The sequence below is a fragment of the Macaca mulatta genome, chromosome 1, assembly GCF_049350105.2.
Source record: "Macaca mulatta isolate MMU2019108-1 chromosome 1, T2T-MMU8v2.0, whole genome shotgun sequence".
Lineage (NCBI taxonomy): Eukaryota > Metazoa > Chordata > Mammalia > Primates > Cercopithecidae > Macaca > Macaca mulatta.
Window position 1 is genome coordinate 23,551,453 of NC_133406.1, and position 23,542 is coordinate 23,574,994.

The 23,542-nt window shown below is 45.4% G+C and overlaps 2 protein-coding genes across 2 annotated transcripts in view; one reads left to right on the forward strand and one right to left on the reverse strand.

The window, feature by feature from the left end:
- The window catches only part of TMCO1 (transmembrane and coiled-coil domains 1), a 169,010-nt gene that overhangs the window by 144,880 nt on the left and 588 nt on the right, over positions 1 to 23,542 (reverse strand). The window lies entirely within an intron of this gene.
- UCK2 (uridine-cytidine kinase 2) overlaps positions 1 to 23,542 on the forward strand; it is an 81,502-nt gene that overhangs the window by 50,858 nt on the left and 7,102 nt on the right. Inside the window, 3 exon segments of the mRNA NM_001265960.1 lie at positions 12,913 to 13,072; positions 13,938 to 14,034; positions 18,862 to 19,004. Of these exon segments, the coding sequence (NP_001252889.1) occupies positions 12,913 to 13,072; positions 13,938 to 14,034; positions 18,862 to 19,004 (400 nt within the window).

Here is a 23,542-nt window from a genome sequence, read left to right on the forward strand (position 1 = left end):
AATTGAGTAAAAGATAGAGATTTCTCTGATTCTCCTTGGCCCGACACATGCACAGCCTCCCCCATTATCAACACTCCCCATCAGAGAGGTACGTTAGTCATAGTCATGAACCTACATTGTCACATCCTTATCAACAAGTTCATAGTTGACATTAGGGTTCACTCTTGGTGTTGTACATTCAGTAGGTTTGACACACGTATAATAACATACTATCCACCATTATAGCATCATACAGAATAGTTTCACTGCCCTAAAAAAATCCTCTGTGCTCTGCCTATTCATCCCTGCCTTTCCCCTAACCCCTGGTAACCACTGATCTCATTGTTGTCCTTATAGTTTTGCCTTTTTTAGAATGTCATATACTGTAGTTGAAATCATACAGTATGTGACCTTTTCAGATTAGCTTCTTTCACTTAGCAATATGCATTTAAGGTTTCTCAATGCCTTTTCATGGCTTGCCAGCTCATTTCTTTTTTTTTTCTTTTTTTTTTTTTTTTTTGAGACAGAGTCTCCCTCTGTCACCTGGGCTGGAATGCAATGGCGCGATCTCGGCTTACTGCAGCCTCCACCTCCTGGGTTCAGCTGATTCTCCTGCCTCAGCCTCCCGAGTAGCTGGGACTACAGGCATGTGCCATTACGCCCAGCTAATTTTTGTATTTTTAGTTGAGACAGGGTTTCACCATGTTGGCCAGGGTGTCTCGATTTCCTAACCTCATGATCCGCATGCCTCGGCCTCCCAAAATACTAGGATTACAGGCGTGAGCCACCACGTCCGCTGCCAGCTCATTTCTTTTTGGCACTGAATCACATTACATTGTCTAGCTGTACCACCGTTTACTCATTTACCTACTTTAGTACATCTTGGTTGCTTGCTTCCAAGTTTTGGCAATTATGAATAAAGCTTCTTAAATACCATGTGCAGGTTTTTGTGTGAACATACATTTTAAACTCCTTTGGGTAAATGCCATGCTGGATTGTATGGTAAGACTGTTTAGTTTTATGGGAAACTGCCAAATTGTCTTCCAAAGTGGCTATACCATTTTGCAGTCCTACCAGCAATGAGTGAGAGTTCCTGTTGCTCCACATCCTTGTCAGCACTTGGTGTTGTCAGTGTTCTACATTTTGGCCATTTTAATAGGTATGTAGTGATACCTTGTTTTAATTTGCATTTCCCTGATGACAATAGATGTGGAACATCTCTTCATATGCTTATATGTCATCTGTATGTCGTCTTTGGTGAAGTGTCTGTTAAGGTCTTTAGACCATTTTTTGTCAGGTTTGTTTCTTACTGTTGAATTTTAACAGTTTTGTGTTTTTATTTTTTGGTATATTTTGGATAACAGCCTCTTTCAGGCATGCCTTTTGCAAATTATTCTCCCAGACTGTAGCTTGTTGTCATTCTCTTGGCAGGGTCTTTTGCAGAGCAGACCACCATGCCTAGGTTGAGGTTCATTTTTTTGGTCAATGGATATCCATTCAGTTGCTTCAGCACCATTTCTTGAAAAGGCTGTCCTTCCTCCACTGAATTGCATTTGCATCTTTGTCATATCAGTTACTTATATTTGTGTGGGTCTGAAATAAGAGATTGGCCCATATCTACTGATTATTGTGTCGGTTTCACAAATTAATAAAAGAAAATCATCATATTCATAGGACGTTTGCTTTTTATTATTTAATATTATTTTGTCAGTAGTAGATTAGCCCTGAAAATTTATGATGACTTTCAGTGTGATGAACTTACTCCTCCTTGTACAGTAACATGGTCTGTGTGGCTTTGGGAGTTCTTTTTTTTTCTCTTTTTTGATTCTTGGAGTTTTGGGGCCCCGGAGATGGTGGTGATGAATGATGAATTCAGCAAAACTTAGAAAGGAACAGTCGAGGGAATTGAGACAGCCAATAGAGGACTTGAACCCCTTTCTTCAAATGCTATGAGGAATAAATAATAAGATTGGTTTTCAAAGATGTGAAAGAGACTCTCAAAAAGGAAGGGAAGTGGGTGCTTGGCATTGCTTTCTCTTTCCTTCCCCTGTTGCTCTGTATTTGGGCATTAGATGTGGGTGCTGGAGGAGAAATTAAGAAGAAATTTTTAAAAATCTTGATAACTAGACAGTCTGATTTCTGATTTTCCAGTTTGGATAAGCATTACTGCATGGAAGAATTAACTAAAATATACTTTGTACAACAAAGCACTGTTGTGCTGTTACATCCACATTAAATGTTTACTCATGTGTGGCCTGCAATTTGGAAAGATTCAGCGGAGGATCCAACTGGCACATGGTGCTCTCTTGATCTATTCAGTTTTTTAAAGACGGAGGAAAGTCAGCTTTCGTTTTGTGTCTCATACCCAAGGACTTCAGTTCTTTCTTTCAGTCCATAATTTCTGTAATAAGCGTATTATCTTTGCTCAGTAGACCAGTCCCTAGCAAATGGGTGGGTTTTGGCATGTCACCCAGGATAAGGGGCCCAGTTTGTTGTTTTTCACTATCCCAATTTGCCTCTTAACGCTCAAGTAAAAGGGGAAAGAAATAGACCCAGCCTCACTTGCACCCACAAGTCAGTAATAATTAATCTTCTAGCAGGTCTCCTCTTTGTTTCTACCTCTTGGAGAGGGCATCATAAGCGGCAGTTCACCAAAGTTAGCAACAAGCCTGGATCTATTCAGGTTTTTTTGGTGCGTGTGTGTGTGTGTGTGTGTGTGTGTGTGTGTGTGAGTGAGATGCCTTTTGTGTTTGTCCTGTGGGGACAAGTACAAAGTAGGATCCATAGATTCCATATTCAGCCTTAGCATAAAGACTGAAATTAATTACTATTCTTTATGGAATAATTTTAATTCAATTGCGAGGGATACATTGCCCCTTGAATCTCAAGCATAGCCCTATTTTGTCTTTGCTTGGTGGTAGCTGTTAACCAGGCTCTGGGTGAGCGTAGAACTTGGTCTCACATAAGCCGTATAGACACCTCTTTGCCTTTTTGTTTAAGATGATGTAGCAGGCTAGGCGTGCTCCCAGCACTATGGGAGGCCGAGGCGTGTGGATCACTTTGGGTCAGGAGTTTGAGACCAGCCTGGCTAACATGTTGAAACCCCATCTCTACTAAAAATGCAAAAAATTTGCTGGGTGTAGTGGTGCACACCTATAGTCCCAGCTACTCGTCAAGGCAGACGAATTGTTTGAACCTGGGAGGCGGAGGTTGCAGTGAGCTGAGATCACTCCACTATACTCCAGCCTGGGTGACAGAGTGAGACTCCGTCTCAATAAAATTAAAAAAAAAAAAAAAAAAAAAGATGATGTAGAAGAACCATAGTTCTCATTTTTGGCCAATTTGCCTTCCAGATTTTCTCCGTCATGTTTACCTATACCTTTTATGTGATTCTAGTCAGAGTATTTGTACTATATTCTCCATTATCTCCTGTCCTCATATTTATTTATTTACTCAGGGTGTTTTTTTATTTTCCCCCTATCTTGATCAATTTCACCGTAAGTTTGTTACTGGGCAAGAGGGTAGACATGTTGATTCTTACTCTACTGCTTTTTAAAATGGGTTTACCAGTTCACAGCACAACAGCCGGCATGAGTGTACCAGTTTTGATGTGGTAAAGTTTTAAACAGTTGGTCTCCTCATTTCTGCTCCCGAAAGCACCCACGTGGGCTCATGTGTTTCCCAGAGGATTAATCCCAACCCCCTTAAGCATGGACTTAGACACCATTTTCAACCAAAGGATGAGCTGTAGGGGATCAGAAGTGACCTACCTTTCTCTTTTCTTGATGAAATATTTATCAGAAAAATCAACTTCTAAGAAAGTCCAACAAACATGTGCTTTGCAGAGCCCCTCAGGGAGTAAATTACAGAGCCTTGCTGAGAATGTTTTGCTCCTGGTGGTTCCAGTGTATTCAGTATACACATGTTGGCTTGTGGCTCTTTTCTCATCAGAAGATTTCCATCCCCTTCTGATGAGGTGGCAAGACAAGCCAAAGCAGTTGTGTGGTGGCGAAGAGCACGCATCCTGAAGCCAGCCCACCTGACTTTGAAGACAGGCTCAACTGTTTTTCAGACATTTGACTTTGGTCTGAGTCACTTAATCTGCTTCTCTGACTCAGTTTCTTCTTATATAAAATAGGGATAATAAGAATACCCACTTCATAGAGTTGATTTGAGGATTAAATATAACCAAGTATATATGAAGCCCTTAGAATAGTTCCTGGCATATAGCATGTTTTGTGTGTTAGCTATTATTATCATCACTCAGTTAATTTTGAACCACTTAATTTCCAGGTGCTGGTGAGTCTAAAGAGCAGAGCCAAACATGTAATTACATAAACCCAGAAGCGAATTTTTCAAATGTCTTTTCTAGTAATAGAGCTTAATGAGATTGGCACTTTAGGGAAAAGTCCTAGGAACCCGTTTATGTTGGTGACTGTTGATCAACCAGAAGATTTCTCAGACGCAGTCTAACATCTGCGTCTTTCTAGGCTGGACTACCTTTGCTGCACCAGCAGATGGATCAGGAGTTAAAACTGGGAGCTTCTGTTGTGGGGAATCTTCGTCTTCTACTGTTAATAGCCTTTTGGGTTTCCCTCTCCTGGGTACTACTTTTCTCTATGGAGAGCTTGGTCTGTGACACAAACAGGTGCTGAAAGGGGGAAGATACACCTCTGGGTAAATATCTGGAGGTAGGCAGGTGACAGAGTGCCCAGTGGTCTGGGGACACTGGTTCAGGCGAATGTTCATCACCTTACCCTTTAAAACTCACATGGAAATGGCTTGGCTGATAAGTTACTTGTGGTTCCTGGGATAATTAAGGCAGCCTGATAGACCAGGACAAAGGATTTCCTCAGCTTTCCAGAGAACGTTTCTACCAAGAGCCATGTACTAAGGAGTGCTGGTTATGTGGGTGTTGACATCAGTATTAGTATCACTTCTGTTGAAAGTGACAGAAAACTTCTAAAACAGGGTGTAAAGATAGTCTACCTCATTCTTTCAGAATGTTTGTGCTGCTGTAACAAAATACCTGATACTGTGTAATTCATGAAGAACAGAAATTTATTTCTCACAATTCCGGAGGCTGGGAAGTCCAACATCAAGGTAGTGGCAGGGTTGGTGTCTGGTGAGGGCTACTGTCTGCTTCCAAGGATGCACCTGGTTGCTGAATCCTCTGGAGGGGACTAATGCAGTGTCCTCACATGGCAGAAGAGCAGAAGAGAATGAATCTACTCCCTCAAGCCCTTTCATAAGGGGCCTCATCACCTCCTAAAGGCCCACCTTCTAGTACAATCACATCAGCAGTTAAGTTTCAGCATTTCAGCATGTGAATTTTGGGGGGGACACATTTAGACCTTAGCACTCACTTTTTTTTTTTTGAGACGGAGTCTCGCTCTGTCACCAGGCTGGAGTGCAGTGGCACAATCTCAGCTCACTGTAACCTCTGCCTCCCGGGTTCAAGCGATCCTCCTGCCTCGGCCTCCCAAGTAGTTGGGACTACAGTCACATGCCACCACGCCCAGCTAATTTTTTGTATTTTTAGTAGAGATGGGGTTTCACTATGTTGGCCAGGATGGTCTCGATCTCTTGACCTCGTGATCCGCCTGTCTCGGCCTCTCAAAGTGCTGGGATTAGAGGTGTGAAGCACTCACTCTTAATGGCTCTCAGCTCTAATTGTTTGAATCTTGGGCTTTTATTTAGCTGCTCTCCAATCCTTAGCATGATAGCAATGCTGCAAGGTGGCTGCTTGAGCTTCAGCTATCAAGTCTTCATTTGAGTCAACAGGAAAGAATGTCAAAAAAGGCAACAGTTGCATAGTCATGAGGAACTGCAAAGGAGGCTGAAAATGCATTTTGTGTGCCCAGCTAAAATTCAAGGACCGATGGCTCGAGCCCAGGAGTTTGAGGTTGCAGTGAGCTAAGATCACACAACTTCAAAAAAGACTTCTGATAAATTTGGACATTTCTGTTTAACAGACATTTGGGAGACACACCCCCACCCCCCACCCAGGTGCCTGAGAAGAAAAACTTAATCACACTCTTGGTCCTTATGCTCCAAAAGCTCTTCGGTTATTTGATTGACCCATGGCTGCTTTTTGGTACTGGAGAGAGAGCCTTATTAGTAATTTAGTGAGTTTCTAATTTAGATCCTGTATGTGATGGGGTGGGTGGGTGGTGGTGATTATATTGTAGCTAGGAGCTCCTAGTCAGCAATGCATGGGGTCTAGGGCCATCCGTGACTTCAAGAATCGATGGCCTAGGGCAGCCCACTTGGGTCCCCTTACACACTGCGGAAGCTTTGTTCTTTTGCTTTTCACAATAAATCTTTCTGCCGGGGTGGGGGGCGGGGGCGGGGAGGGGGGAAGAATAGATGGCCTTGCAGATATTCTGGGGAAGCATTTGAGTGACATCTCTCTATTGTGCCACTTAACCAGTTGAATAGGAAGTTGAGCCAGCAGGTTTGAACCTTGTTCTTAGTTTTAAACCAGGGCAAATTACTGGTGCTTTGGTTTTCTAATGCTTGTAAATTAGAGCTTCTGAGCCTTGTGGGGAGCAACCCCTACCCACAAAGGAGTGATGTAATGTCTGGGGGCCGCGATGGTTTCTTCCTTTGAGATGGATACCATATAAGCTAGTGGTGATACTTACTTAATGATAGTGACAGGGAAAGCTACTGCCAAGAGTAATTGATGTGACCCACACATAGTCCCAGAGCCAAGGAGCTAGATGGGGTCTTCCTGCCTGAGGAAGCCAAGCTTCTGGCGTTCGGGCATTCTTCTCTGCTGTGATGTTTCCCATCCTGGAAAGCAGGAAGGAAATGATTAATCAGTGTGCCTCACCTGGAGCTGATTGGCTGTGGTTGCTAAGTTTTCCTCCCTCTGAGCAGCCCTCCCTGTGATTCTGAAGCAGCTCATCCAGAGTGTTACAACAGACATCTTGATGGGATTCAAAAATGTTGGGCAGCATGGTTATCTGGTCTTCTTCTGTAAGGATGACTGTGAGATGTGCCAGCCCATTCCTTTAGGGACACACCCAGCCCGACGCCCTCCCGAGGGCTGCGCTGCTCTGAGCTGTCCAGGCTTGGGCTATGTCAGGTTCTGAGCACTGAAGTGTAGTGGAGGGTATATGACAAAGAGGCGTCAGAGCCGATTGCCCTGCTTGTTTTCTTTTACTCATCCAGTGGTCTTGGAACTGGACAAGAGGATTTTGTGGATTAGATCCTGGAAGACGCACACTAGAACTAGCATAGCAAGATTGTGTCTAGGCTGTCAGAGCCACCTCCAGAGTGAGAACGAGTTTCGAGAACTATCCTTTCTGTAGCAATACAGGAACCTGTGCTGGCTCAACAGCTGCCCTTTTGGAAACTGCCAGCTGAAGGGGCCTGTTGATAAGCTGTTGACTGCTACTGTGGCTTCCCAAATGGGAGGTCTCTGCTAAAGGAGTTCATTGTTCAGCATGTCTAGTGGACCCTGGCTCCTAACAGCTGGATTCTTTTGAACATAATAAACATTTCTAGAACAGGTTTTCTTGGTGGGCTTTTAGCTTCCTTTTAATAGGCACATCACTTGCCTGCCTTTAGTTCTAGAAGTTCAACATAAATGTTGACTTTAATGATGCAGTGGGACAAAACAGTATTATATTTCTCATCAGTTCCCTCCCTGTCTCCCTTCCCCTGTCATTGTTTTCCAGAGTTAGAGTACGTTTATGGAGAACATTGGGGTGGATGCCAAAGTGGCTTATGTTCTAAAATCGTGAAAAGAATTGTGCAGTTGGAGTTAGACCTGTGGTTTGAGACTCAGCTTTGGGACTGAGCAAATCATTTCATGGGATCAGTTTTCTAAGCTTCAATTTCCTCATTAGGAAAAAAGAAGACAAAGTAATATTTCTTTGTAATAGAATTAAATGAGATAATGTCTTCAGAATGCCATATAAGTAAAGAAATTGTGAATCACCTGCCCTGATTTCTTCCATAGGTTTTTTTTTTTCCTTTCTGAAAATACCTTGTATTGACCTTCGCCTAACTTTGTATTTGGACAACAGGCCACAGTCCTAGCAGACCTTTAACCCTCCTGACTCCAATTTCAGTAATGTGTTAGAAGTGGCAGGGACAGAATATATTCTGGATTCATTACACTAAATATAGAGATATATACAAAACAAGGCTGAACTCACACTCCAGTGGGCGGTGTCAGTTTGCCTGTGAGACAGCGCCATGCAGCTGCAGCCACTAAGTGTCTAGGCACTGGAGACGGACTGCTGGAGTGGGAATCCTGGCTCCATTCGACCTCTCTTTGCCTCCATGTTTGCCATCTGTGGTGTGAGTGTGATAATAATTCCCATCACATAAGCTTGTGGTATGCACATGAGATCATTTTGAAGTACTGAGCCTAGTACCCAGCATATAGAAAGAAATGGGGCTTTTATTATAGTAATACTAATTTTTAATTGTGGTAAAATACACACAACATAAAATTTACCATCGTAACCATCTTTACGTGTACATCTCGGTGGTGTTGAGTATATTCACATTATTGGATGGCCAAATTCCAGAACCCTTTTATTGTGTAAAACAGAATAAGACAAAGTATATCCATTCAACAACTCTTCATTTTCCCCTCCCCTCAGCCCCTGGCAACCGCCATTTAACTTTCTGTTTCTGTGAATTTGACTACTTTACATAGTGGAATCGTATGGTATTTGTCTTTTTGTGACTGTTAGTATAATGATTAAGTCTTAGCCCACTGTAACAGTTGTACCCTTTCATGTTTTAGATTTCTGTAGGCTCAGGATTGCCTGCCTTCTCAAACCCTGGTTATTGGTGGATTATTTCTCTTTCTTTTCTTTTTTCTCTCCTATTTTTTAGAGATAGTCTTGCTTTGTTGCCCAGGCTGAAGTGCAGTGGCATGATCATAGCTCACTGCAGCCTTGATCTCCTGGGCTCAAGCAGTCCTCCTGCTTTAGCCTGCCACACGTAGCTGGGACCACAGGCACAAACATCATGCCTAGATAATTTTTGAATTTTTGTAGAGGTGGGGTCTCACAGTGTTGCCCACCCTGGGCTTGAACTCCTGGGCTCAAGTGATCCTCCTGCCCTAGCCTCTCAAATCACTGGGATTATAGGTGCACGCCACTGTGCCCAGCTGAATTATTCTTAAGGAACAAGATGACACTTCAGAGCTCAATTTCATCCTTTTGAAGAGAGGGGCAGGATTAGGCAAAAGGAGAACACAGAAATGATAGTGAAAGAGATACAGAGGTGAGCATTAAGTAAGCAAAAGAGCATTTATTCAGGGCAGAGTAGAGTCTCTTTGTGGGATTCCTTCTTCCCTCTCTGCCTTCTTCCCTACCAGGTAAAAATTCAAACCTACACAGTAATAGAGAGGATGATATAACCAAACCCTAGGGACCTGTCAGCCAGATTCAACAGTTACCAGATTTTTTAGGGCCCATTTGTAACATGGCCCAGGTGGAAGAAAATGCCTAAAAAATCTAGATTAACCTAGAGGCAGGTGTTTCTTTGCTTATTTGTGCAATTTTATTTATGTCCTTCCTGATAAAGGGCTTCTTCTGCCTTGGGACTTCTTACTGTCTAAGGTTGAGGTAAAGAGCCAGGACTCTATGAAACCGAGTTACTTTAACTTCATCCATGCAGGAGAGCACATGTGGCTTCTAAGGGTGGTCATAATGGAGTGTTTGGCGCAGGGCCTGTTGCCTAGTAAGTAATCATTTACACTGTCAGCAATGGTGGTGTGTTTGTAGAAGGGAAGGGTCACCAGCCAGGTCCTTGAAAACACGGGACTGAGATGTGCAGCTGGGGGTCAACACAGTTATACTGTATCATTGATCAAGGATTGGGATGAACGCTGATTTTCTAGAATTGCACCTACTGTATGTTCATTATCCCATTTTACTGGCCATTGTACAGGTTCTATCCTCGATTGTGCTGAGTTAAGGGAAACAGTTGTTTATCTGCAAAATTAGGTAGTGTAACTTTTTAATATGCTTTTTTGATGGTGATGGGATTGCCATTTACATTAAAAACATTTTATGGGTTTTAAGTATAAATAAAAATACCACAATTTGAATAACTAGAGAATATATATTTGGCTTCATGGATCACTTTGTTGTTTTTGTTCTTTGGAATTCTAGGAGGAATTCTGTCTACTAATAAAGGCTGTAGACTTTACCCTCCTACAACCTTAGTATATAAGAAACGTCCTAAGATAGATGCCTGGGAGGAAAAGGAAATTGAGGGCCTACAGATGTTTAAAAACTTATAGTTTATAATTGCATAGAGCCTTTGATTTCTCCACCTCCCCCCCCCCCCCATCCCCATCCATCTGTAGTACCCAGAGAGCCTTTGGTTTTGTTGTAGTATTTTCACTTTTGAATCTAGTTTATCATATGAATCTGTTTTCTGTTACATTTTGGGGCATGGGAGGATCTGCGTTCCCAAAATCCAGAGTAGTTTTAAATGTTTTTCTGCGTCAATATGCAAAAGTATCATGAAAGCAAAATAAATTGAAAATAATTGAGTCAAAATATTATTGTTCCTCCAAAGATCCTTACTTAGTCGTGTGTCACAACTTGTATAACAGGACGTATTTTGCAAACCTGTTTAGTTTGCACTGACTTGTGCAACAGGAATGGCCAGTTTTCCTTTTGCCCAGGGCAGTCAAACACAACTTTATAAGAATTGTAACTTTAAAAGATTTCATGTTTTGTGTGTGTGTGTGTGTGTTGTTGTTAAAATCAGTTGGTGAAATAAATTCAATAGTAAAACTTCTAAGATTGAGTCATTAAACCTCTAAATATGCTGGGGGTGTTTTCTGTTCTATTCTGTTCTTTTTTTTTTTTTTTTGGATACAGTCTCACTCTGTTGCCCAGGCTGGAGTACATGGCACGATCTCAGCTGACTGCAACTTCCGTGTATTGGGTTCAGGCGATTTTCCTGGCTCAGCCTTCCGAGTAGCTGGGACTACAGCCGTGTGCCACCATGCCCGGCTAATTTTTGTATTTTTAGTAGAGGCAGGGTTTGACCATGTTGGCCAGGCTAGTCTCAAACTCCTGACTTCAGGTGATCCACCCACCTTGGCCTCTTAAACTGTGGGATTATAGGCATGAGCCACCGTGCCTAGCCTAAATATGCTGTTTTTCATCTCTATTATCCGGTCAACCAGTTTCTTTCCTCCTTTTTTGGAGACAGGGTCTCACTGTGTTGCCCAGGCCGGTCTCAAATTCCTAACCTCAAGCAATCCACCCCCCTCAGTCTCCCAAAGTTCTGGGATTACAGGCATGAGCCACCGTGCCTGGCAGGTCAACTAGTTTAATTAGAAGACTTGGGTTATGTCTTCTACAGCTTATGTAATATAGACATGTTTATTTTTAAATTAACCTTTGTATGAAATGAAAAAAGAAATCAGTTATTTGATAAATACAATCCTTCACTGCCTCATTCTGTTGAATGCACTTGTTTCATAATTTTCCTTTTATGAAGAGCATATGTTATCGAAGGGAAAAAAGGGGCAGATACATATATTACTATGTTTTTTCTTTTTTTTTTTAATTTTAGGATACATGTATTACTAACAACACACACAAAGCATGTAGGTTTGAGTTCATTTGGAATTGTCTTCTCCACTCTTGGTTGGGATACCCCTAAGTTGTTTTAGATGTTGGTGGTGTTTGTGTTCTTTGTCACCCTGTCTATGGTGGCACACATTTGTGAAAAGGCCACCTGGTTTACTGTAGGTGTGGAGAAGTCCATGGCTGTGGACTGGAGCAAAAGTAACCAACAGAAGTAGGATTAACGCTGTGAGCATAGCCTCCTGCTAACTAGCTGAGCTTTCTGGCCGTGGTTTTTGGTTCCATTGATATAAAGAGATGTGCAGGGGCTGAGTGGCGTTCCATGCGTGTGCGGTCACCTTGTGATTCCAAGACGCTGTGGCCCCTCAGCACATCCTCACCGTGCCCTCATTCTACTTTCTGCTGCTGCTGCCTTTTTTGTCTGTCTATACCAGGGTGCAAGCAGGCAGGATCAGTTAGCCCTACCTTTATCAGTGGCTTTCGGAAAGGATCTTCTGGAGGAGGAGGTGGTGTGTGCTACCCTCCTTCCCCCACCATCACTGCAAGTACCTGAGAGTAGTAAGTTGTGTTAAGGAAAGGGAGGAAGGGACTTTGGGGATCCTAAGACTTCTCTGTCACAGGCGTGTCAGGTGGACTCTTCTCTATTAGCCTTTTCTTTCTTTCTTTTTTTTTTTTTTTTTTTTTTTTTTGAGGCGGAGTCTTGCTCTGTCGCCCAGGCTGGAGTGCAGTGGCCGGATCTCAGCTCACTGCAAGCTCCGCCTCCCGGGTTCCCGCCATTCTCCTGCCTCAGCCTCCCGTGTAGCTGGGACTACAGGCGCCGCCACCACGCCCGGCTAATTTTCTTTTTTTTTAAATTTAACTTTTAAGTTCAGGGGTTTGTTATATAGGTAAACTTGTGTCATGGGGGTTTGTTGTACAGATTATTTCATCACCCAGGTATTAAGCCTAGTACCCATTAGTTATTTTTTCTTATCCTCTGCCTCCTCCCACCCGCCACCTCCAGCAGGCCCCAGTGTGTATTGTTCCCCTCCCTGTGTCCATGTATTCTCATCATTTAGCTCCCACTTATAAGTGAGAACATGTGGTATTTGGTTTTCTCTTCCTGCGTTAGTTTGCTGAGGATAGTGTTCTCTAGCTCCATCCACGTTCCCGCATAACACATGATCTTGTTCTTTTTATGGCTGCATCCCTTAGCCCTTTAACTCATCATGCGTGACAGCTGCCTTTGAATTCTTCCTTCCATAGCCCCTTCTTGTAAGGTGTGCATCAGCTTAGTTACTCCGGGGACTTCCTCTGTACCACACATGCCCTTTCTCTTATTCCTGGGTGCTCTCTTCTCTCCTCACAGTCTTCCGTGTGTGCTAAGATCGTGCAGCTCCTGGGGCAGAATGAGGTGGACTATCGCCAGAAGCAGGTGGTCATCCTGAGCCAGGATAGCTTCTACCGTGTTCTCACCTCGGAACAGAAGGCCAAAGCCCTGAAGGGCCAGTTCAACTTTGACCACCCGGGTGAGTCGGGGTGTTAAAGGGGGTATGTATGTGTATTGGTGTAGGGGGGAATATTTTTATTTTGCTCATGAGGAAGTTGCTTAACCTCTCAGAATCTTACTTCTATCTAGAACGTAGGGACTTGACAAACTACCTTGCAGTGTTATTGTGGGGCTTATGTGAAAGAAGGAATTTTCAGATGCTTCATGTAGTGCTTGGCTCATTAAATACTGATTGAATCTGTATCTGAACAAAGGTGATTTTGTATGAGCCTGGGACTCAAGATGGGCCAGACGTGGGGTCGAACATACAGAGCTGGTCCTTCTGCTGCCTCTGTTCTGAGGCAGCTGTCGTCAGACCCTCCTCCCCACGTGGACATGTGTGTTCAACCCGCTCTGTGGCAGAGAGGGAGGTGGAGGGGCAGGGTGGCTGCCAGAATGGTTTTTGCCCTGCAGCCCTAGATCAGCACACTGCTCCTTTAGCTGGCTTGGGTTTCTTAAAATTGTTAGAAGCAAACCGTGGCATGGTGCCTATTGTGCGCACTCCCCCAGTCACGGGTGTGCTTTCCAGGTTAGTTTAGCATGTGCCAATCCTAGGATGATAACAGCTAAACTTGGAGAGGGGAAAGACCTGTCTGAAGTCAGGGATGGAATGTCAAAGGAGAAAAAAAAGAAATCTGTTTGTCAGAACTCATGTATACACCCTATTTTGAGATACAGGGAGCTTCCATTCTGCTTTGGGTAAAAATCCAGCTTTTTAGGGAGCAGTATGATTACCTTTAAAGTATGATGTGCCCATATACATGTTTATGAGGATGTCCTGTGTATGATTATAGGAGATACTATTTTAAAATTAAGAAACATTTTAACAATTTGATATTTTTCAGATGCCTTTGACAATGAACTCATTCTCAAAACACTCAAAGAAATCACTGAAGGGAAAACAGTCCAGATCCCCGTGTATGACTTCGTCTCCCATTCCCGGTAAGTAAGCTGTTCTGGGCCAGGGATGACACCCGCTGCTCCCCAGAGCATCCCTGGTCTGCACTGAGACCTCCTTCCTTACCTCCTGCACTTCAGACCTCTGTCCTACCCCTGCCTAATGCCATTCCAGCCGGTCAATGGAGTGAGTGGTGGCAGCAGTGTGTGCTGTGGGATTGCAGAGGTTGGGGAGTTCATCTGGGCGCTTCCTGGAACAGTCCTGTTGTCACGATTCCTTAACTCCGAAGGATGGGATCGTGATTTGAGCTTGAGGGACTGTATGTGCGTTCTGATCCACATTCCAGTGCTGTTGTTCCTGGAACAAGATGTAAGGGGAGGGGTAGAGGAAGGGCAGGAAGAAGAACAAAGAAAACTGTTCTTTCTGCTGTCCTGGTTTACTTGGGATTGGACAATGTGGAGAGGCACGAGGTCACCAGACTGTGATTTCAGAATTAACCAAGCCCTCCAGAAAGCTGCTCAGTGGAATCAAAGCAGTCCTTTCCAGTGAAACCTCAGTTTTAGTGCTCCTGATTAGGAATAGAGGAGCGGCCACACTTCCACCTCATCCTCCTTCCCTCTGAGTGGTGGGAATGGGCTTCTAGAGGATTGCACTCCTGCTGGCCAGACCCCAAGCTCCTTCAGAGCTGCACAGAGCGTCTCAGACCTCAATGTAGAATACACACATCTTCCCGTGAGTCTGAACTAGAGAGCGTAGTGAAGATTTGGTTGCAGGAGGAAGATGAGAAAGAGAGAGAGAATGAGCATGCATGTGTGTGCATTGAGGTGTAGAGGGGGCTGTTTTGGTGCTTACCTCCATGCCTCACCAGAATCTTCTGAAACACTTCCTTCTATGGGCCAGGTTCTTCTGTGTAGGAGAGAGAAGAGTAAAGATCAGGATACCATCCTCACGCTTCCCGTATCAGTCTGTTTTCCTAACCCAGCCACTGCAGATCATGGAGGAATGAATGAAGGCATTTAGTATAGGATTTGGAGCTTACATGAACATTGGGGCTGGGAGACTGAAGACCTGGAAGTTTGTAGCCAGAGAATCAGACAAAATAGTCCCCACTGACTCTAGCCTGAGGCACTGGAGCAGAAGCTGGGGTTCATGGAAAAGTCCAAGAAACCCCCACGTCTGGGTTTGCAGCCTCAATCTAGGAGCTTGTGGACTGTTTGCAAAGTTTCCCTGTCTCATTATTACCATCTCCTGAATATCGTGGATTTTGCTTCACTCTCACCTTCTAAGTCTCTTGTTGGCGCAGTAACCCGGAAGCCTGTGGGGAAAGGGATTCTGAGAATTGTAGTTCTCCCTTAGGGGGAAGTGCTGGTGGTGTCAAGAGACATTCCAGCCCACCACTTCCCAGGTGAAGAGTTAAAATGCAGCATGATGGCTAAGGCAAGGGCCTGCAGAAGAATGTAAAGGAGGGAGGAAGAGCAGGGGATTCAGAGCAGGTTGTATGGAGGAAGTGATATTTAAGCTTTAGATAGGAAAGGATAAGAAGTTGTTTGGGAAAAGGATTTCCAAGGTGCTGGGCATTTCAGAGCTGGGCACAGATCAGCTTGGTCAGGGCCCGGCAGAGGAGAGGTTTGGAGGAATGGGAGTGGGTGTGTGGGAAGGCAGGCAGGCCTCAGGTCATGAAAGGCCATAGGCGGCAGGGCCAGGAGCACAAACATTTTGTCAGTAGGGAGCTACAGACGGCTCTACTGTGGTAGTGGAAAGGTCATTGTGGTGGCAGGAGGAGAGAGTATCTGCAATGCCGTTTGTGAAGACGCCTTTGGAACAGCCCCAGTGAGAGACAAATAAGGGCCTGAAAGAAGGCAGTGGAACTGAGCGTGGTTGACGGAAGCCAGGGCCTGCCCGGTGCAGTCTAGGAGTGGAGGAGAGAAGTTGAAGACCTCGTGCAGCACGAGTTCCATCAAATTCATAGGCCAACGAGAGAAAATGCTGGTAGAATTCCCAGTGCAGACATATTTCACGTTTCCTCCTGATTTATCTCATACCTTATATTTTAAAACCTTGTTCTTTAGTGGCTTAAAGCTCATGTCTTAGAAACTTTCACTGATCACGCTAGACCCATAGCCACCCCCTTCCCACCTCCCTGCAAATCTTAAGGGCCACATAATTGGACATCGAGCCATTCAGGGTTAACTGATTCCATCCCACCCATGGACGTTTGGTACAAATAAAAATTTCTTGGGCTAAAATGAAGAAGATGCTTACTTGTTGCCATTACACTTCTCTGAGCATCCTTTTCCCCATAAGCCAAATGAGATGGTTAGACTGGGTTATCTCAAATGATCTAATCGGCTAGTTTCTTTTTGGGACTTCCCATCCAGACCCTAAATTCCTAAGTGGTATATTAAGCCAGGTATGACTCCTTGCACATTCTGGTCTAGTAGTTGCTCAATAAATTTGTTGTTGTTTTTTAAAAACTCTGAGCTCTTATGACAGTTTTTAGACCTGCATGTGGACTTGGGAAATGATTAATTCTAACTTTCTTAAGGCACCAGCAACAAATGAGGCAGTTCATTTTCTCCTTCTGAAGGAAACCCACTTTTCCTTTTTAGTATTTATCAATTAGGCATCCTAAAATGCTGTTAATATCTAGTGTCAGTACAGATTGAACATCCCTAATCTAAAAATCCAAAATGTGAAATGCTCCAAAATCTGAAACTTTCTGAGTGCCCATGTGATGTTCAAAGGAAATGCTCGTTGGAGCATTTCAGAGTTTGGATTTTCATATTAGGGATGCTCATTGTAGATCCTTTCTCCCCCTGCCATATTAGGGATGCCGTAAATATAATGCAAATATTCCAAAATCTGAAAAAAATTCAAAAATCCTAAACACCTAAGCATTTCATATAAGGGATACTCAACCTGTATATGTAAACTTAGTGCAGCCATTGTGTTCTCTGTTAGTGTGTTCAAGTGGAATCTCGCATGTACATTCACTTCATTTTTAGACAGAGTGCTCCCATCCTCTCCTTGGTGTAGGGCAGTTGCCTAGAAAGTGGCTCACTATTTACCCATTGGTCCTGTTTTCTGAACTCTTCTAGGTTGCCTTCTTATCCGCAATGGGCACACCATTTTCTGGCGGCTGACATTCCTCTAGACTGGTGCTTCTTCACCATGGCCGCATGTTAGAAATATCTTGGGAGCTTCTAAATAGCATTGAAGTTCTAGCTCCACTTCAGACTTGTGAAATCAGAGCTCCTGGGGGGTAGGATCCAGGTAGGGATATTTTTATAAGCTTCCCAGATGGTTCTGATATGCATCTCAGATACACCACAATTCTAGGGCATTTCCTAATCCTAGTCCTTTTCTCCCGTCTTCCCTGCACTGTTCTGCCACTTGCTAGCTGGGTACCCCAACAGTGCCTGCCTTAAAACTCATACACAAGCCCGGTGTCCAAGCTAAGAAGGCATCAGGGAGTGTTTGTGGGAAGGAGTTCCAATGGCACCCTCTTGAGCTGGCCGTTGATAACTGACCTCCTTATGCTCGCCCAGATGGAACTACTGTTTTAAGAGACTTTGTTTTATTTGGTTTGCCAGTGTGCTAATGGAAAAACTTGAGATGATGATTATTACTCTATTTTCAGTGAATTTTGAGCAAGAGGCAGTTGGTGACATGTAAGGTGGGCATAGGACAGAGTCAAAAGACAAAATACAGTGAAAGCTGCAGCAAGGCAGAGCTGAGCACAAGCAGGGCCATCTGTGAAAGCCCATCACCGAACCGTTTAGCAATGTTTCACCCTTCTTGCTTTTTGAAAAGGCGTGTTGGCTGGGCTTGGTAGCTCATGCCTGTAATCCTAGCACTTTGGGAGGCTGAGGTGGATGAGTTGCATGAGTCCGGGAGTTAGAGACCAGCCTGGGCAACATGGTGAAACCCCGTTTCTACTAAAAATACAAAAATTAGCCTGACGTGGTGGTGTGCATCTGTACTCCTAGACACTTAGGGGGCTGAGGCGGGAGGATCTCCTGAGCCTGGGAAGTTGAGGCTGCAGTGAGTCCAAGATTGTGCCACTCTCACTCCAGCCTCCTGGATGACAAAGTGAGACCCTGTCTCCAAAAACAAAAAAGAGAAAGAAAAGTCATGTTTACAATTAGTGCCTGCCCTAGGCTTCCCAACCATGTGGGTTAGGTGGATGAAGTCATGCATATTTCCGCTTTATTGATAAGGAAGAGCAGCTCTAGGGAGCTCAGGATTGACCTGTGGCCACTGCATTGGCTTGGGGTAGAGCCAGACCAGACAGACCTCGGGATTCTGTATTTCCTCACAAATTCTTTCTCGTCTGTATCCTCTTTCCCAAAACTTTTATTTTCCCTCCTTCCCTTCCCCTCCCCTTCTGTCCTTTCCTCCCTCCTTTTCAGCTGCCTCAGGACTGGCGGGGAGGGGGTGGGGTTGTTGAGAGAAAACTGTAAGTTTCTGTTTTTAAAGTTCAGAGTGTTAGGTTCCATAAATGCCAGGCATGAGAGCATTCTGGAGACGCCTTCAGAGAAAAAAAGAAATCACATCTGTTTTTGTCTGCCTTTATTCTTCATTCAACAGCAGGTTTTTTTGATTCCAAGGAGAAGGATGTCTGCCCTGTATTTCTGTTTCATGGTGAAAGCTCAGAAGAAGTGGTCACAGGAGACCTTTGTCCCAGCCGTGATCACCCTTGGCTCTTTGGTGGTGGTGTAAGGCTGTATTAGCCGAGTCTTGAGCTCCTGCTTGAAGTCTGTGGGGGCAAGGAACTCAGAACCCAGCCCAGCCAGATGTTCTGGCCCTTGTTCTCTGACCCTTGCTAGCCCCTGCCTGGCTTGGCCCATTATCTGCTCTGTGCTTTACAGGAAGGAGGAGACAGTTACTGTCTATCCCGCCGACGTGGTGCTCTTTGAAGGGATCCTGGCCTTCTACTCCCAGGAGGTACGAGACCTGTTCCAGATGAAGCTTTTTGTGGATACAGATGCGGACACCCGGCTCTCCCGCAGAGGTGCGTTCTAAAAGCCCCAGGTGGCCCTGTTGGTGGCCACCTCGAGGGCAGAGGACCTGGGAGCCTATGACAGGACCCCACCCCCCGCCCCCCGAGTCTGAAGCCCATGCCTTCCCTGAGGCAGCTGTGTGTCGCATGGTCCAGCGGCTGCGTCAATCCAGCCCCAGGATATCCTGCTGCCCAGACACTTGGTGACATTTGAGAAGGGATTAGTCACTTACTGTTTGGGATAACGAAAGACTTGTGAGGTCAGAGACTAAATAAGACATTGATGTCTGGTTTTGCTGGGAAAAGTTTGATTAAATGCTTAGTTCCTTGCAATTTGTGCACAAGACATCAAAATGAAGATGCTCTGATTTGGGGAACTAACTGTAGGACCCCTGAGGACAGGATCCCCTGTGCCTAAAGCGCTGGGCAGCTCATCCTGTTAGCCTGCTTCTCTAGCCCTTTATTTTCCAGCAGGCTTTATGGAGGCATTACCACTCTTTCCAGTCAGCTCAGGAGGGAAGTCAGCTGTGCCCTCCGCAGGCCGTGCTGAGGGTGGGCCTGCCCGTGCTAAGTCCGCCATGCCTGCGTGCTGAAGGTACAGCGATGCCCCTTGGTAGAGGAGCCCAGCCTGTGAACTGAGCTCTCTAGGGTATTAAGCAGAGAGTCTGCTTCTACCAGGAAGGAGAGATTGGGAGACTTCATGGAGGAAGAGGGGTTGGGACTTGGATGTGGTGTAGCAGGGTGGCGATATCGGCAACCCATGAAGGTGCACAGCACAGATGTACAGACAGTGGCTTGTTCTGAGAATGGCAGGAACCTGGAATGTTCAGAGCGTTGTACGAAGAGACACGAGAAAGCAGGTTGGGGTCTGGTGTTAGAGACTGAGATCTCTAGTCTGGGTCTCGGTGGGCAAGGGAAAGCTACTCTGAAGTTCTGAGCAAGGCAAGTGAAGTGGCCACTGTTCTGTGTTGGACACTGGTGCTGACAGAGGAATTGTAAGTGAAGCCTGTAGCTGGAGCAGCTCTTTGGAGACGGCTCTGCTGATCTAGACACGAGGCAGGGTTGTGGTCCTTAGGTGGGTGGGAGAGGGGAGCAGAGTTGAGATGAGAAGAGTATTAGCAGAGTTAGATGACCAGGACCCAGCAAGGGCAGTGGGTGGGGGTGACTGAATAGAGGAATGAAAGGTGAGAAGGTTTGAGTCTCCGATGTGTGAAAGAGGCAGGGAGACACAGGAAATGACGAGGTTAGCTCCTAGTCACAGGACACATTATTGACAGTTTCAGATTTTATAAGCTCTATCCCAGAGACCTCTGACTTCAAAGTCTGGGTACTTTTCTCCTTTCGGTTCATGAAACAGATCTGTAGTTTATCCCATTTAGCACTGTAATTGTAAGGACTATTAATGAGACCAGTATAACCTATAGAAACAAGTCCTGAGCTTGGCCCTTCTAAGTAGTAATAGATATGCATGCTGTTAAGTCAGTCGGAGCTACATCCTGCTCCCACGTGGGGTGGGGACAGTTAGTTTTGTGTGATGGAAAAAAGAATGGAATGGGAGGGGCCTTTTAGTTCTAGCAGAGCTCCTCCCAGCTAGCTTTGTGACTAGGCTCTTGTGCCACCCCGGCTTGGGTTTCTTTATGGATAATGCAGGGCAGACAGGCCTGCTTTTAGTGTCACGACTTTGGCTGGGTAAGACTTGCATAGATAATTGAACCCTGAGCCTGACGGCCCCTCATGCTTCTACCCCAGGGCCTGGCTTGTCACCTTAATCCACAAACTCAGGCCCTACTTTGGTTGATCTGCTCAGTGTCCATGTCAGCTTGTCAAATTAGAGAGGTAGCGTGATACACAGGGACAGATAAATTTTGGAGTCAGGTGAGCTGGGCTGAGATCCTGGTTTGACCACTTACTAGATGTGTGACCTTGGGCAGATTGTGTTTAAACTTCTTTGTATCTCATTTTCTTATTAGAATGTGGTCTTAGGGTTGGTACTTCTGCCGTAGTTGTGAAGATGAGAGGTAATGCAGGTAAAATGCCTGGTGATGCATAAGTCGATAAATATCTATGTGGCAGATCAGAAATCTGCTTCTGCTGAAGGGGTTGGTGCTGTTCATTTTCTGAATTTTCTGACAAGACTGGTTAGGTCCTTCAAGGGGATCTGCTCAGGTAATGTCCTCAGGAGCTGGTGATGTCCAGGCTGATGCCATCACTAGTCCAGCAGTGGTACTCAGTGTCAGGGATGCAGTGCTGCTGAGGGAGGCCTCACAGCAGGGAGTGCAAGAACCAGCACAGGAGATTGGAACCAAGTTTTGAGCAGCAGCAATGACGCTGGAAATAAAGTGCATCCTAGTGTCTAATTCAAACAGATCATCACGGTGTGGGTTCAACAGAACATTTTCCCTTCCTTTCTTGCACGGGATTCTTGTGTGAAATGGGAGCAGTTCCTACGGTGGTGCTGGCCCTCTCCTGGGGTTTCTTAGGGCCAGCTCTGCCTCTCCGCCTTCTCTGAACAGGCTGCCTGGGCAAGGCTCTGCTTTCTCATTTCAGATCTGCTGACTTCACATGTCACCTACTGCCGAGTCACTTTCCTGATGGACTCATGGGACTTTTCTGCATGCTATTTCTACAAATTCATTCTCTCTCCACGTAGGACAAAAAATATGCTTGGCATGTGCTTTGTGGAGTGCGGGGGTGCTGGGGTAGGGAGGCTGGTTAGTCAGAAGCAGCTGTTGAGTGAGCTTGAACATTCCTGGAGACTTGAGTTAGCTCCATGATCTTACCCGTCTGTCACATCCTCCTGGGCATGTGACCTCCACATTCTGAGTTGACCCTCATGTGGGAGAAATCTGTATTTGAGTAAAGCAGCTCTAGAGACTACCTCCTTCCTGATGGAAACCCTTGACATTCTAGGGATTGGTTTCTAGCCTCGTTTGCCTTCATCTTCTCTCTCAGCCCTTAATACAGGGACAGGGAAGAAGCGGGGCAGGGAGATTTAGGATGGCTGATCCCTCATCTTCCTCATGCATCATTCTCTGGTCCACATAGAATTAGGGCTGTACTGGGCCTAGGGAGATTCAGCCTGTTCATTTACTATAGAGTAGCACATTTCCTCATCAGATTTTTAAAGTGATTGACTTCACCATTGAGGAATTGTCTTTATTTTGGGTCCTTCTAAGTTTTGTTCTTGGTTTTTGGCTAACCAGAAAGAGCACATCTGGGTTTGGAAGGGCTGACATGGAAGCCCAGCAGGGAATGTGGGCAGACTTGTAGCTTCCTGCCCTGTACCCTGTCCTCCGAAAGGGTCTGTCCTGGCCCAGCAAACGTGCTGGGGTCAGAGCAGTGATGGAGGAGCTGGTTTTTGAGCCCCTGGGGTTTCCAGTTTGTGCCAAGACCTTGTTTTGACTCAGTCCTTGGCGCAGCCCTGTTTCCTGACTCTGCCTGGGGAGCAGGGCCTTTCAGTGCAGGGAGGTGGCTGGCCCTCTGTTGTTCTTGGCTCAGGGAGGCCCAGTCTGCCTGAGGTGATCGTTCTATCGGAGGTTCTTGGGGAGCAGAGGTGGGCAAGGCCTTTTGATGTTGCGTGTTCCCAGTGTCTGGGCAACATTCTGACCCATTCCCCATTTGCTTTTCTAGCATAGAAGCTGTAGTGAGACTCTTCCTTGTCTTCCTTCTTCTCCCTCCTCACGTTTGTTGTCCCATGTGCTTGTGGCCTGCTCTCCCTTACTGTGTGGCACCCCGCCCTTCCAGCTGCCCTGCAGGACTCCTTTTTCCCTTTGCTCACCCTGCTCAGCTGGGTCTGACCTGCTTACCTGAATTCGAGGTTCCCGCCCTCCCATGGCGTTGAGCAGCTCTGTCAGGGAGGCACCACCCTCCCAGCGTGCCCTCAGTTTCTGTTGTGGTCGTAATAATCATAGAACACATGCTTATTGAACATGTGCTAAGGCGCCAGCTATGGGTGCTGAAGAATTTTATGCACATCTCTGTATTCCTGAATAGTAATATTTATATTTGTTTATTAAATTAATATTTATGAGGAAGGTACCATTATTGTTCCTGTTTTATAGTTAGGGAACTTAAGATTCACAGAGGTTAAAGTCACTTGTCCAAGGTCACAGAAGTAGGAGTTATTGGGGTCAGGATTCAGGTCCAGGGCAGTTTCCCCCGCCCCGAGCCCACAGAGGTAGAACAAAAAGCAGCTTTTGGGCTGTAGAAGCTTCACTGTGATTTACCTCCTCTTCCTACTTTCTGCATGACCAGCTTCCTCTCGCCAATGACAAAACAACTGAAGCCACCAGGTCTATAGAAGGAAAGGGGCTGAAGGCCCAGGCTGAGGGCAGTAGGAGGACTACGTGACAGGGTGTGGACGTGCACTGTGTGTGCGTGCGTGTGTGCACGTGTGTTTGTATGTGTGCACGTGTGTGTGCGCGCGTGTGCTGGGAGAAGGACAAAGCTTCCTCCAGTGCTAAAGCCTTCGGCAATTGTCTGAAAAGCATGTGTTGCGAAACAATCCTAGCATCAGGCGTTTGCAGAGCTTTAAGTAAAAGCTGCCCAAG